The 16,271-nt window shown below is 39.5% G+C and overlaps 1 protein-coding gene across 3 annotated transcripts in view; it reads right to left on the bottom strand.

Annotated features, from left to right (window-relative positions):
- Nucleotides 1-16,271, bottom strand: part of Grin2b (glutamate ionotropic receptor NMDA type subunit 2B) — a 409,553-nt gene that overhangs the window by 109,655 nt on the left and 283,627 nt on the right. For all 3 annotated transcript variants that reach the window (XM_074076018.1, XM_074076019.1, XM_020154596.2), the window contains one exon: nt 7,204-7,318. In XM_074076018.1, the coding sequence (XP_073932119.1) occupies nt 7,204-7,318 (115 nt within the window). The remainder of the gene's footprint in view (nt 1-7,203; nt 7,319-16,271) is intronic.

The raw sequence follows: 16,271 nt of genomic DNA, 5'->3' as shown, positions 1-16,271 counted from the left end.
GATAATAGTCATGAAATAAAAATCTCAATAAAATTTAAACAAGATGGATGGGAGCTGGTTTTTTGCTTTGGGGACACATTCCTTTTTACTGCTTCCTAAGCCAAGGTTAAGCTAGCACTTCAATCTCTTAGTTCTGTTCTGCTTTTTGCCCTCATCAGCAAGTACAGGTTTCAGAAGTAAAGTCATCCCAGGAACTTTGTTCTTTCATCTTTTTCATTCAGTGGGTCGTGCGTGACACATGCCTGAAGACCTCTAGCCTTTCTGAAACGGTATTTCTGAAATCTATTGCAAAGGAAGGGAGGGAAGGAAGACAAGGAGGGAGGAAGGAAGGATGGAAAGAGGGAATGAGGGAGAGAGGGACAAAGGGAGGGAGGGAGGAAAAGGTGAGAGAAAAAGAGAAGAAAAGGAAGTAGGAAAGGGAATGGACATAAAGAAAACTCTCAAAGCCATACAGTTCATGCTTTGTTGTTTGGGGCAGGACCTACCTCATAGACAGAAAAGGACTTACCCAATTTTGAGTACTGTTCTTAACAGTTTCTGTACTCAACACTCCTCTCTATTAAGAAATTCTCTCTGTAGCCAGTACCAATCCTTTCTGCTTGATCTTAAGCCCACTTACTCTGGTTCCATCTCAGGAGAAAGTGAACAGCTGATTTCCACACTTTGGTATAATAATTCTTCATACATTTAAAGAGAGTAAGCCATCACCTCAGTGTCTTTCTCTTCTTCCCTTTAATGGTCCAAATTCCCAGAGCCTTTCTCCATGGATTCTGTTTTCTAATCCCTTAATCTAATGATGCATATTAGGACTTGGTTCAAAGTTGGTAAAAATAGCATGTTATCAAGTGTCGGTGTCAGGAGATCCAGAAGAAGCCCCTCCAGCATGCAGAGCTTCTGCTCTGCCCTTTCACTGCCTTCTGTGGAGCCTGGAGTGACACCAGACACTCCTGTGAGGCTGCGAGATGGAAGGCAGTCTGTACAGGTACATTGGGGTAGTTTCCAAATGCTTACTGCTCTACTCAGCAGTGCTTTGCACCACCTGAGTACAGGGGTACAGTGGAGATGCAAGCAGACATGGTTCCTGTGTTCATGAACAGTCTTCCACACTCTCATGAGTGAGTGTGTGTAAAGGAATGGAGGAGCTGTTTTGTTTTGTCAGTCAAAACCTTTCAAATGATATCTGCCACAGCAGTGATTGATCTCCATTGTATTACCACCACATTGATAGTTGTGAAAGTTTGTCACCATTGTCCTCAGGTGTTAGTATTTTACAGTATCCACACCTGTAGCCAGTACTGTCTCCTGGATGTAGGGTTACCCTTAATCCGTTTTATTCATTCCAGGCTCCACGTCCTGACAGAGCATTCTGCCTTACTATGCTGTTACTGCAATAGCTCTTGGGGAGGGGTCTTTCTTTCCTCAGTTGGGTTGCCTTTCTCCCTCCCATTGCTCTACTCAGTAATTCATAAGTACCATAATGGGCCCAAGCACTTTTACCTCCAGCATTTCCTTCACTTCCAGATGTGGCTGTGACATCTCATTATCATTAACCATAGATGACTGTGGTTTTGGGGAGCCCATGGAATGCTTCAATCTCAGGAAGGAAGGGCATTTTTCTGATAGGCAAAGGTGGCAGGGGAGAGGGAGTGGGCTTACAAAATAAACCTCTTGTGTCTTTGTAGAGGAGATCATCAGAGTTAAAATAGCCTCCTTTAACTCTGACCCAGACAGTCCCTTTAAGGTCTGTTTACATCTTACAGCCTAAAAATGCACCATCATCATTTCTTGAAGTCATTACTCAGAACACACACCCCCTGCATTTCATTTTTATTATCCCCATTTTAGAAGCGATTAAATGGAAGCAGAGAGCGATCGCAATGAGGCAAATCATGAGAGGCTGTGATAGAGACCAAAACCTGAGTTTGTTGGAACTGCTTCTCTGTGCCAGACTATTTTTAATGCAAGTTTATGCAGCTGTCCCCTACTTAGTCTACGAGTGAGCCCACTCTGTGTCCACTCCCTACCCTTTTCCAACTCGCCATGCCACGTCACACACCTGTGTCTGTGTATGCATTCCCCATTCAGTGTCATTCTCCACATTCCTATATATCAGAGAGGTAGTCTTGGCTTTCTGTGGATATAATTCTGATTCAGATATCTCTTACTATTCTAGCCCCCATTCCCTCCCTGGTTACTTATACAGGACCCCACTAAAGGTTCACAAGAGGGAATGCTATTTGTTTTTTTTAAAAGCAACTCAAGTAAGTATATCATATTTGTATGTATTTGGAATATTTTCAGAAGAATCCATTAAAATTGCAACAATGATTGCTCTGGGGATGGTTCTGGAAATTGGAAACAAAAATTGCTCTGGAGAGTGGGGCTAAGAATCACAGATGAGAAGAGGAATTTCATTTTACCAGATGATCACTTGTATCATTTGGCTTTTTACCATGTGCAAATATTACCTTAAAAGATTACACATTGAGGATGGTGATTACCAATTGACATTTGTTGAATACCGACTACAGCTCAGTCACTATTAACTGGTGTTTGACTCTAAAATCTCATTTAATCTTCACAACAGACTTATGTGAAACCCTATTTTACTTAAGGGAAAAAAGACTCAGGTAATATCAGTCACTCTCCAGGTTTACACAGCTGATAAATGGCAACAGGGGGAACTGAATGCAGTTCTTTTTGATTCCAAAACCACAGGCCATATTGTACTGACATCAAATCTTACAAAGGAATCAAATTTATAAGACAGTAGCATTGGGACTACTTTTAAGATGAAGAAATATGGTGAAATCCAACAAATGAATGGATCTTCCTCCACCTGAGTCTCCTTGTAAAGGTTGTATACACACGCCTCCAATGGCTACTGACCATCAAAGATATCCCTTGCCCTGTCCTTCCCCGGCACTGGAGCACTCACTCCAAAGGTGGGGCTCTTTTCACGGAAGCACTCTAAATGGGGGGTTTCGGGGTTGATGTGAAATAGCTGGTCAATATCTAACTTTCCTAAGCATACAGAATCTTCATTTATTTAACAATTATCATTCCGTGATCACTCTGAGCCAACATCTTCTTAAGAATTAGAATTATAGAAGTGAACAATGTCCTTGTCACCACAAAACACCTACACTGGCATGAAGAGACAGGCAACAAACTAATAAGTAAGTAAATAAACATAACACTTGATAACTAGAATATTAAAGAAAATTAAAATAAACTGTTGTGATAGAGTGGCTTGGTGGCTGCCTCTTGGGTCAGCAAGAAATGTCTTTCTGGGAACATGATGTTTACATAAATCACAAGAATGGGACACATATGGCCTAGGAGTCGCTGTCCTACAAAACAAGCAGAGGTTCCTTCTGTATACTCTGGATCTCACCCCAATTTCCATTCCAAGCTCCTCTTTAATTTACAACATGCATTTGTAGCCCCAGAAGTTAGAGTTGTGAAGTATCTAGAAGTCCTCTTAGTCTCATGCTGTCCTTTTAGAGATGTAGAAAGACAGATCAAGAAAAGTGAAGTAAGGATTGGAAGTGGTGCCTCATGTCTACCACTCAAGAAGTAGAGACAGGAGGACTGTAGTCTGAGATAGCCCAAGCAAAAAGTTAGTGAGACCCTTGTCTCAACTAATAAGCCAGGCATGGTGTTATACACCTATGATCCCAGCTAAGCAGGAGGTGTAGATAAGAGCATCTCTGTCCAAGTTCGCCTTGGGCTAAAAGCAGGAGACCCTAACTAAAAAATAATGAAAGCAAAAAGAGGGATGGGGTGTGGCTCAAGTGGCAGAATGTTTGCTTAGCAACTACAAGGCCCTAAACTCAAACTCTAGTAAAACACACACACACACACAAGTGAAATGAGCAGCACACAATAGTTAGTGACCAGAGTAGCAGCTCTTAGTCCATGTTTATTTCCACAAGTCCAGATTTCTTTCCTGATTATTTTTTCAGTATCCATCCTGAATACTCACCCTGATGACTACCTCTTTGGGGTCCAGAGATGCCAAGTCCTCACAGACTTCAAAGGACCTATTGACAGCATTAGGAACCTTAAGAATGATATCCTGTGGGCCAGGGTAACAGTGGGGTCACAGCAGAAGAAAAAATACAACTTGTGGGGCAAATGCCCTTGCATCCCAGCCATACCCTGGAGTCATGTCTTCCTTTCCTGTGAACGACCCTAACAGGGCCTCTGAGTTAGGGGACACTGCTTGCCTATGTAAACTCAATGAACACTAAATATCTCTCCTAAGAAATGTTCCCTGGTTTAACCAACTTGCTCTGAAAATGTTCTGTTCTATGATCTCAACCCTTTTCCAAATGCTTTATGAAAAAGATTAACCACTGAATTTCTTTAAATAGCTAGCTCCTTCAGTACATTTAAAATATGATCTATAAAAATTCAATCTACATAAACATGTTTATTTTAAAACAAACAGCTATTGTATCAAAGGCAATAGCATGAACTTGGATTTTTAATGACAGATTTTGGACTGTCTTGCTTAATGGTTCTCATTCACTGTACAAGTATTTGCTTTATGCAATGCATACTTCCAGGTTGCTGTGAGGACACAACAATGGAAATACACAGCCTTGGCCATCTGGGAGCATGCATGCATGCATGCATTTCCAACACACAGCAGGTATGAGGAGGCTGCAACAGAATTATGGACCCAAGCTGCCAGGGACAAGGGAGCAAGACATTGTATCACAGACAAGAATCAGGGAAGGAGGCAGCAATATTTTACTTGGGCTTCAAAGGGTGCTTATGATTTGCATAATTATGTAATTCATTCAGGAAACAGCATGACATGCTGTACAGGAGGTGGGACATATTAGAGGACACTCTCAGAACACAAATGAAAATGAAGAGGAAGAGAAGATGGGAAGGATGGATAAAATGTAGACTGGATCCACAAGCCATAGAATTCTTGAGTGAATCTTGGGTAGAGAAAGAATATATGTTGTGTTTTAGGAAACTCATGCGTTGATCTGAATGGATAAAGACTGATATCAGGGACAAGGAGGCCCATTTGAAAAATTATCCCATGGTTCCTGGACCATATTTAAAGTAAGGAATAAATCTGAGAGCTAGAATAAAAGTAGAGGCTAAGAATTCAAACCCCAGAGAGAGGGTTTAGCTATGGAAAGGAACAGGGCCCATAGGACTCAGATTTCAGCCTCGGGAAGAGAGGTGAGCAGGCCTGTGAGTGGTATCTCTTTAAGGACAGTTTTGAGATGCCTCCTGCTTGAGACAGTAATCATGAACCCAGTGCATAACAGCTACCCCAGCTGGACATCTTCTGATCCACACATGAAGTCTTGGTTATTAATAACTCCTCTTCTGGAGATATGCAGAAGTGCCTGTTGTACATGAGGAGCCTGAACACTTGTGAAATTATGGTGTGTCTGTAGCAGCAGTGAAAAGTAGCTTGATTGGGGTAGAAAGCAGGAGTCTGGGGACAACCATCTCTGATCAAATGATAACTCAGTGGAGGGAGGGCAACTTTAATCAGGACCCATTTAAGCTTTAGGGCTATGCCTGAATGACAGCAACTACGTGACAGACTGAGGTTTTTCAATACAAAGAATCAGGTCTTGGGTTCCACTATTTGAGCCTCACATTTCCAGTTCACAGGTACCATTCACATATCTAGCTGTCCGAGGCTCTCTATGACAAGACTGTGAATTTCAGAGAGGTTGTCTCTGGCCTCTTTTCCTGGCTACTTGCTCTAGAAATCTCTTGGTGCTATAGATTAGATCTTAAATGTCCTCTGATATCCATATGCTACAGGCTTGGTTGCCAGTCTATGGTGCTACAAAAGGTGATAAAACCTAGTTGGAGGAGGCTAAGTCACTGGGTGCATGTCCTCAAAGGGGATATTGGGACCCAGGTCCTTCCTCTTTCTTCGCTTCCCAGATACCATGAAGTGAACAGGCCTCTTCTGCCACATGCTCTCACTATGATGTTTTGCCTCAGCACAGGCCCAAATCAACAGTGCCAAATGACCATGACTGAAACCCCCAGAATCACAAGCCAAAATGAAACTTTGCCTCTTATATGTTGCTTTTTCTCAGGTATTCTATCACAGTAATGGAAAGCTGATGGGCACACTTGGTTTCTGCTCTAGTCAGAACCATGCTGACATTCTGAAACCTACTTTCAGCCCACTAGCCTATGGAATCTATGTACCTGGTTTTAAATCAGTTTCCCAAAGAGCATTTCATGGAGTAGGAATACTGTGGTCAAAGGTGACTTGCAGTGAAATAGTTTTGGGAAGTGCCACATTAAATAAAATTAAAATTTTCTTTGCTATAGGGCATCTGTGAACTTTCAAATGCTAATATGTTCTGAGACTCTCTTGAAATGAGAAGGAGTAGGTAGCATTTCCCCATCTTATTGATCTGCAGAACCATTTTTCAAAGTGTACTAAGGGACAATTGCCAGCAGAACACACCCGAAGAAAAATAAGTGATGGCATTACTCTGTGGGACACTTACATTTAACTAGAAATCTGAAATAACAATTAAAGCTAATACTTATCAGTTGCTCACTGCAGGCCAGGCACCTTTTCTAGTTCTTTCAGATATAAACACAGATCCTTATACCTGTGATGGGCTTAGATTATTAGTTCAACTTTATAGATGAGGAAACTGTAGCTTAGAGTAGTTAAAAGATTTGTCTAAGATTCTACGTAAGCAAGTTGGTGAGTAGCAGAGTCAGTCTGACACCATCAGAAATGAATATCTAAGGACAGAATTTCAAACACTCTGATCTCTTGCTGCCAGCAAGATCCTTCATGGCAACTTTTCAGTCACAGTAGACTAGGCTTTGTGTCCAGATACTATTGGGGAATGACATCGGAATTATACCATCTATCTATTTGGTCTTCTCACCAAATTATGTTATATTGCACACATAGAGCCTTGCATTACAACAAAGTCAGCATTACAGCTACCAACAATAAAGAGAGATAGATGCTCAAAGAAAACATCCCCTTGATTAACCTACGTAGCAAGAACATGAAGGTGCAAGTTTGAGACTTGGCTTTTCCTATTTTCAAAGTTTTGACCTCTTGCTCTCCACATCTAGGAATGAAGACCAAGGGACCATTTCCTTCTAATGTTCTGTAAAGTTTTATAGCCCTTCCCCTTTGCCCAAGAATTGTGAAAGACCATGTCCTACCCTCTCCCACTTCCTCTCCTTGTTCAGAAGGATGATCACCAGCTTCGGGTGCATCTGGTATCCATCTTCACTGAAGGACAGATTTCTCCCCTCAAAAGTGACATTGATCAGGTACCTGTAGAGATAAAATAAAAGAAAGATTAAAAACACGAAGAAGGTATACCAAGAATAAGATATGAGAGAAACAGAGAGAGGGTGGATGGAGACAGACCAGTGTCAAGATACTCAGATACCGTAAGAAAAATCAGAACTCCTCAGACTCCATCTGATTATGCAATTGAGTTACCAAGCTTTTACCTAATAGTAATCATGTGAAAAAAAATAATATAGCCAGGTGCTGATGGCTCACACCTGTAATCCTAGCTACTCAGGAGGCAAAGATCAGGAGGATCATGGTTCGAAGCCAGATGAGGCAAATAGTTCCATGAGACCTTATCTTGAAAAAAACCCATCATAAAAAAAAGGGCTGATGGAGTAGCTCAGGGTATAGGTCCTGAGTTCAAGCTTCAGTACTACAAAAAAAAAAAAGCAAGAAAGAAATTATATAACTTAAAATAAGGGCACTTGGTTTGAGTTCAGTCTATAGCTCTGACTTTGAGCAACTTATTTAGCTGCCTGAACCTCAAGGTTTTTTCCCAATCTTCAAAAAGGAGGATGCTAAAAGGACCTACATACTCCATTAGGTTTGTAAAATTTAAATGGAATAAGCAGGGTGAATACTTACCAAAGGCGCCTGGTGCATAGTAAATGCTCATTAAGTGTTAACATTTATTATTCAAAAAAAAAAAAGGAAGCAGAATAAAAGGGCAGAGGACAAGAAAAGAGTGGATGTATACCAAGACAACTTTCTGCTAAGAAAGGTGGTCTGTAGGAGCTTAGGGTCTCTCTCTCCCCGCCCCAGATATTCACAAACTTTTTAACTCTTACTAAGGTCTTGGCTAGCCCCTATTTCTGAGAGTTGTCAGATGAGTCCAGTACACAGGGATCTGGTACCACAGGACACATCTAGAAATCAAGGATATTGTCCAGTGCATAATGAACAGAAAATACCTGAGGGTGGATAAAGTACAAGGAAGAATTTAACAGAGTTCTTTGGGACATGAGCATAAACTAGTAGAAACTCTGGAGATAACTAAAGTCAGATCAATGAGATAATCTTCCTGCTGGACACCTATAGCTGAGTGACCCCATTCCCCAGCTGGCTGCTGTGATCTGATGAGCAGCTCCTTCAATGGGGATTCCCACAGATGTGCTCATTACAACTGTATTAGTGCAAGTGGACTGATAGTAATTAATGTCCCTTTACTCTAATGGCCCAAGGAATCAATAATGATTAGCTCTGCGCTCACATGACAGGCTACTCCAGAGGTTTGGGCCTGATGCGGCTTGTGAGATGTGTCCCTGCTAAGAAGCAAAAGGAGCAGCTTGGAACAGCAGTGGGAGGCAACTTAAAGGTCCCTCTTTCAACTATTCCCATTCAGTGAAACTGAGAGACTCCTTGATTCTCTCAGGTAACATTAGCTTAAACAGCCAGGTGGCAAGAATGTATAACCTTTCAGCAATTATAAAGATACCTAGGTAGAATGAACAAATCCCTGTGGATGACATCTCACTTGTAGAGCTGTCTGGGATGGTTAAGTCTGTCATTCCCCCTGGTCTTGTGTAGCTCCACAAATGCAACCCATAGTACAGAGGACCCCCAAAGAGTAGGCTCCTAGAATTTTAGAACTGAAAGAGACTTTATAATCAACTAGCCCACCAGTTACTGCACTTGATGCTTCCCCTCTAGTGCATCATTCAATTGGTCCTCTGCACTCTTCCTGAATACTTCTATTGATGCTCACAAAATCCTTCACCTCCAGGCAGCCATCTCACAGTTGGGCAGTTATGTCTTATTTAAAACTGAGTCCTGCTCTTTTACAATTCATTAATACTTGTTTCCTTTTTAGATATTTTAGTTTTAGTGTAATCCTTCTTCCACCTGAAAGTGTTTCAAGTATTTGAAGACATTTCTCATGTATCCCTTATAAAATCAATTTTAATCTTTAAAGAAATCCAAAGCACAGAAAGACTAAATTATTTTCCCAATATTACGTAAGGATTGGGAATCAGAAGTAACATTTTAAGCACATCCCCAGCCTTTCTACCATACCATCTGGTTCTCATAGCAGCATCAGGGTGGACATCCCCTATGCCTTTGCATAGTCACCATATTCCATAGCTTCAAGTTCCCTCCTCTCTCTCAGCACCTCCAGTCGGTTGGTGTAGCACTCCTGATCTGACTCAAGGCTCTACACAGCATCTTCTCTGTCCCTTGCACTGTCTCCTTTCAGGTCAGCACTGCTTGCCCAAGCCCATCAGTAGTTTGAAGATAAAATCCAGGTCCCCGTTAGATTACAACAACTTCAATCCTCCCAAAAGCTCTGCAGATTTCATTCTAAGGAACTTAATTACAAAACTATAAGACAAAATATTTTAAACTAACAAACCATGGTTTAAGAACCCAACATCATTAATTTGGAAAACACATCCTTACTATGACAATAATGGATGATTTAGTATAATTTCTGAAGGGCTCCCACATTTTTGAAAGGAAGAAAGGAATGAGGAAGGAGAGAGAGAGAGAAAGAGGGAAGGAGAAAGGGAAAAAGAAGGAGGGAGGGAAGGGGGAGAGAGTAAAGAAGAAAAAGAAGAAGCAGAGGAGGAGGAAGAAAAGGAAGAAACTAAATTACCCAGCTTAAGCACACATCTTTTCATCAGACATGGCTCTGAATAATTCTGTCTAAAATGCCATAAAAAAACATTTAAAAGGAACTGTCCATGGCAGAAGGCAATTAATTATAAGAGAGAAGTTCCAGAAATAATTCAATTAATAAGTAGAATGAATAGAATAAGGACATAGACTTTCAAGGTGACTTCTTTGAAGGGGTCAGCATTGAATTGGGTGTACAAGTTGAAAATTTTGAGATTTCAGGAAATAAATCAACTGATGGTCTGTAGTTAATTATTTTTGGTTATTCTGTTCCAGATCCTCCTGATTTGCTTTAGAAATTGTTCTCTTTCTGGAGTGTTCTCCCTCTTCCAGCTCTGCAAGTTTATTTTGTATACCTAAACACTGCTCAGATAGTTTACACTTAGCAAAAATATTAATAATATTCATAACAAAATATTCCTCTCCAAAGTATCTTTTAATCATTTGTATCCTTTTCACCATCCTTTGCTTTTTTTTTTTCCGAGTAATTCCCTATGATATGACACCATTTAGCTACTAGTGAGGGGCTTACAAATAAATACCAGCCTTGAGCAAGGATGCCCTTTGAACAACAGAACAAACCAATCCATTCCCTGATAATGAAAAGTGTGAAAAGATAATTGGGGTGTGATCACTTCTAGACATGTGACCTTGCCATCTGAATCTCAGTTATTCCTCTTTGGAACGGGGCATCATTTTTATCTCCAGTTTATCAGACAAGGGTGTTATGGGGAACAAATGAAAGAGTGGAGAGAAAAACAGATAAAATGTGATACAAATAAAAGTTCATACAACAGGAAACAGTCATAAAAGTAATATATTAGCAGATTTGAGTATTTAAAGAAAAGAAACTTGCTTAGGTTTGAACCTCAGTGAATGAAAGTAACTTTGTTTTAACAGGTTCACTTACCAAGGGAATATATCCAAGGAAAGGAAATTGGAGTTGACATGTGGAGGTTAACTAGGTCATATTAATCCATTTGACTTCCATAAGACCTGAAATTATCCAGGTATCCCTGGATCTGGCTGTCCTTCGTCAAATTTGAATATTAACTAAAACAATAAAGCTTCAATGTGTAAATCCTGGATAAAGGATTAAACTACAGTTAAAGAGTCAGAGATCCCATAGTCACTTTACATTTCTCTAAACATGTCACCTTCATGTACACAGCACAAACCCTAGCTTCAAGTGACCATCAAATTAAAAAATTCTCCCCAATAAGAGTCCCATCCTCTGGAGGCATCATTAAGGTCTGGCATATTTTAAGGTTTAATATGTTTTGGATTTGTCTCTAGAATGTACTTTGACTTCTGAGAAACCCAATAGCCTAACTCATAAAGTTCTCCTATTACATAGAATCTGAGATTGCTAGAACTAGAAGAAAAATTAGAAATTATCCATTGAGAACCTTTATTTTCAAGAGGGGAAAACAGTTGCAAAGATGCTAAATGACTTCCCCAAGTGATTTTCCTGTTCATAACTGGAGCTCAAGCTTGATGATTCTCAGTTCTGTACCTTTTCAAGACATCATCAACTGAAGCAAAATCAGTTTCTTGAAGCTCCTGGTGTGCATTTTAGCATTCTGATGTCACATGTCACGTCCTGAATGACATAAATCCCTACCTAGTACAGAGTGAATAAAATAAGACCCATTTCATTTCTTGCTGGACTCCTTGTCGAGAGAGAGCCTCAGAATCCAGGTGGGGCCAGAGCCAAAATATTTGCTTTATATGGCTAAAGTCACACTCCACTGTGCTTAATGGAGTCAAGCTGAGGTTAACAAGCTTTGTGCCTTCTTGACTTTGGCTATCCTCTGCACCACACTGATATCTAAAGCAATGATTTAGCAGTATGCCCTGGGTGGGAGGCACCTGAAAGAGTTCTGCAAGAATTTTATCACCAAACCAAGAGCACCGGCACCACAGTACTTTTCTACCCCCTACACTTCTCATGAAGCACTAGATTTTAAAAAAAAAAAATTATCAATTAATGTTGTAGTGATAGAGACATTGCACCTCATCTCATCCAATCTTTTCATGTTCAGATGAGACAGATGAAGTCCACAAGATTTTTGTGGCTTTACCAAGATCAGATGACAGGGTTGGGAATATTCTGGACAGGGATGTCCAGAATACTGGACAGGTTGTTCTCAAGCCCTGTCCAATATTCTCTCCTCTCATCTCCATGCCTCAAAAATGGTGGTAATATTTCAGTGCTCCCGTTTCAGTTCTCCAGCTTTAAGAGGTTAAGGGAATATAATGGAGGGTGTGAACTTGTTCAAAGTGCAATATACACATCTATGGAATTATCACAATGAAACCCCTTTTTACTATTAAGATATGCTAATAAAAAGCAATAACAAAAAAAAGTGAAAAAAGAAACACAGTTCGAGGCAGTAGACTTGAATTCTTGACTCCATGTGCCTCTGGAAATCTCTAACTTTGTTACTTTGTGCCATCAATGTGTATCTTACCCTTTATGCCTTCAGCTTCCTCACCTATTAAACAGACTTTTCGACTTTCTCACTTGCCAGATGTGGAAAGCTACAGGCAGGCTGCTTCAACTTGTTGGTGATCTCTACATTTCTGTCCTTCTTTTATTGTATACATGTAAGGTACAGGGTGGTGTTATGGAACACAGCATGGTGCATCAAATTAACACATCCATCATCTCCCATGTCTACTGATTAATTCTGGGGCTATTATGTTATTGAGGTCTATCACCTGAATAGCAAGACTACAAATGTTTCAAAAGTCTTTCAGAGAATAAAGTTCACAGTTGGAAATTATAGTAAAAACAATTTCCACAGAATTGGAAATAGTGTACTTTAAAACTTTTTAAAGATACCTACTTAGAGACCACTATTGAAGGAAAGGGACAAGGTTTTTTATAAATTAAGTGTTTGATGTTATGGACTGGATAAACTAAGTAGAAACTTCTGATATTTTCCTCATTTAGAAATTCATAATCAACTCAGTGTAGCACTGTCAACATGGTGACCCATAGCTAGTGCATAATTTCTTTTGGGGTTACTGACTGATTCTTCTGTGATCAAGCACAGGGGACTGTTCCAACAGTAAGATACCCTATATTCAAATGAAGGAAAAAGTCTAGACAATTCCCCCAAAACGCTGGTAGAAAGAAAATAAGGAGAAACAGAAAAAAGTTAAGCAAAGGAGAAAGGAACACAGTATGTATCACACATACAATAATTGCAGGCAGAGCAATAAGACATTAAAGAGTGAGCACTCTTCAGTCAGATGATCTCTGCTCAAATCCTGCATCCACCAGTTCCTAAGCTTGGGGAAACCTTTTCAAGGTGCATCAATTATTTAATCTTTTCAACAATGGTCTCTTTTTAGGGAAAAGAGATTTGAAGAAATTTTTAAAGTTTCTTTTGAGATATAATGTCATATATAAAATTCTTAAATCATGCATTTGACAAAATAATTAGAAATACCAGTTTTGTAATCTCTCCTTTTCTAGTAGATAACCTCATGGAAAACTAATTTAAAGGACCACAATATTAATTTAAAATTACTTGTGACAAATTAAAAATAGTTCATCTTCAAATGAATTAAGCATTTTGTCTGAAAAAGTGTTTATATCATTAATTTATTTTGCAAATCATTCTTTGCAAACCATAAAAGGTTCAAGTTTGGGCTAGTCCACATCTAAGTTATTTAAATTCTAAATTAGTGGTGTTAAGTTAATAAGATATAAAGTATCTTGAAAACTGACTGATTAAAAATGTATTTACTTTCTTCCCTCTACTGCTAGTAAGAAATGTATTTTAGCCCCCAGGTAGTTTGGGCTGAATTACGTTAATTTGAGGGGTAAATGGTGATATGTCAATCTACCATTTATTACAAAGGAAAAGTCTTTCCAGACTTCTAGGTCTAACAGTGAAACATTTTTGAGAGCTATTACCTGAATTCTGTTTCATACTGAATGCCATCAATTAGTTTTATCTGAAATGAAAGAAAATAGAGGATTGTTGAGACTTGCCCAACAATCCCTGCTTGTATACAAGAAGGTAAAAAAATCAACTTTCTTCCAGAAAGATGTTATTTCTGACCAGTCATCAAATCATAATAATTCTGAGTCACTCTGCAATCAGCTGTCACTGCCTCTTATCTGTCCATCTGTACCTTTTCACCAAGTGGGGTCAATGTGGTAGGCAGGCCATGGCCAGGAAACAACTCTTCTCTGGACTTACCTAGGGTTGCATCTGGAATCAAATCCAGGAACTTGTTCTTACTCGTGAGATAGCCTATATACAAATGAGTGAAAACGGCTATAAAATACCTCCAAATGTTTAGTAGAAAGAAAAGAAGAGACTGGGTAATGTTTCTCATTTAGTTCTGCACAGGGTAAGTTAAGTGAATTGACAGGGTATTGAAATGCTTAAGAGCAATGATGCCATGATCAATTAGACCCTGTTCAAATCTTGAATCCACCAGATCTGAAGCTGTGTGATCTTGCAAGTTATTTAACCTCTCTTTGGCTCAGTTTCTTCATCTTAAAAATATGAATTGGTATAGTGCCTAGTTTATAATAATTTTGTGATAATTAAATGATTCAGTATTATATAAAGAGCTTCGAACTGTCCTTATCACAGAGTAAGCCTTATACATTAAGAGCTGTTATTGTTGTTATTATTATCTTTTTAAACTATTACCTGGATATCAGAGAATATTAGTATTTGCATGGCTCACTCTACCTTCTATATTTGGAGCCCAGGCACACTGAGTTCTGGGGACATACTGCCACCTTTTGACCCTTTACATTCAGAGTCCAGGTCTTCCAATTCCCAGATCTCTGCCTTTTCACAATACTACCAGTTGGTATATTTCCTGACATTCCTATCATATCCCAAACTACTAAGGCTTGGGAACATGTGTTTCTACCTACTATGATTGGTTAACCCCTGGGAGGTTATTTGCAGCAGGGAATTACTTAACCATGCTACTTTGAAATAAAGTTCACTTTCCAAGGGAGCAAAGGATCAGCTCATATTTCTATAACTTTAGTATAGAATAAATTATGTCTCAAAACCCCCATTCTGACCTTGAAGAGCCTTGCTTTGGAAACTATGTAATTTCTTTAAAAAAAAAATCCCTTCAGAGACGGTAAACTCCTGCTTTTGTGTGAAGGTACAGCACCTCCTTGGGGAACCGGTGGTGCTGTATTTGAGGATAATTAATGAGGTAGATATGCGGCACACCAACACTGTTTCTCATTTAGTTCTGCACAGGAAACACAGTAACGGCAAAGGAATTGAGCCTTGTTCTCATGCCGCAACCCTTAACCACCTCTGCTATGGGAGAGATCTGCTAAGTGCCTATGGGAAACCCAGTCTTACTTGATGTAACCAGAAAGGTATAACTTCTCAGTGCAACTCCCAGGTAACTCTTCTGAATAATGTCAAAGTCGCTGGATGTTTTTTCTTCTAGCTCCTATTTCCATGGTACCCATGAGTTAAAATCACTTCCCTTTTCAAAACTATTAAATAAAATTCCTTTCTTCTTCCACAGAAAAGGTGCTCAGTATGTTGGAATATAGCCCAGTGTAAACTATGAAAGCATAGCAGGGGGACTGCCACAAAGAATATATCAAGGCAAGTCAAAGGCTAGATGATTGCTAGCATATTGCTGCATCTTCTTTATGCACACTAATAATTTTAAGGTAAAGGCATGTCTTCCTGACATCCATCTTAGTTCATGGGCTGGCAACAGTACTCAGCAGCTATGCCAAAACTAACCAAACAGCAGCTGGCAGAGATTTTTTTTACAAGGCATTCAACTTTGACCAAAAACCTTCTTCTTCCTGTGAACTTTTAGTCATATTGAAAGAAACCCTAAGCATATATACCCTTGGCTAAAACCCAAAGTGACCTGGGCATGATACCAAAGAAAAAGAATGAGGAGAGTTTTGACTTCCTTTTGACCTTCTTTGATTTGTTCTTCCCTCTTTGTGGATTTCTCTATACTTTTTCTTATAGCTTAGGTGATCAATAAAACCAACATACTGGAAATATCATAGTTCTTACCACCTCAGTAGCTACCATATGGTTAATTTCACAATTCCTTCTAACCGTTCAACTGAAGGGGAGCAAAAGAGGAGAACAAATTCATTATGAATTAGTGATGGCTTCAGTAACAGGGATTGGGAGTAGAGATTATGAAGAATTGTTATTCAGAGGAAAAGGAAGTTATAATTTAGTCTTCCAGTAATGGCTGGCAGAATTCCTCAAGTAGAGATTCCTAGAAGCAATTATATTGCACGGAGAGGGGAAGAGGGGCAAAGGAGGGA

Source organism: Castor canadensis, chromosome 6, assembly GCF_047511655.1.
Source record: "Castor canadensis chromosome 6, mCasCan1.hap1v2, whole genome shotgun sequence".
Lineage (NCBI taxonomy): Eukaryota > Metazoa > Chordata > Mammalia > Rodentia > Castoridae > Castor > Castor canadensis.
Note: the sequence above shows the minus strand (reverse complement) of the source record. Positions and strands in the feature narration are given on the sequence as shown.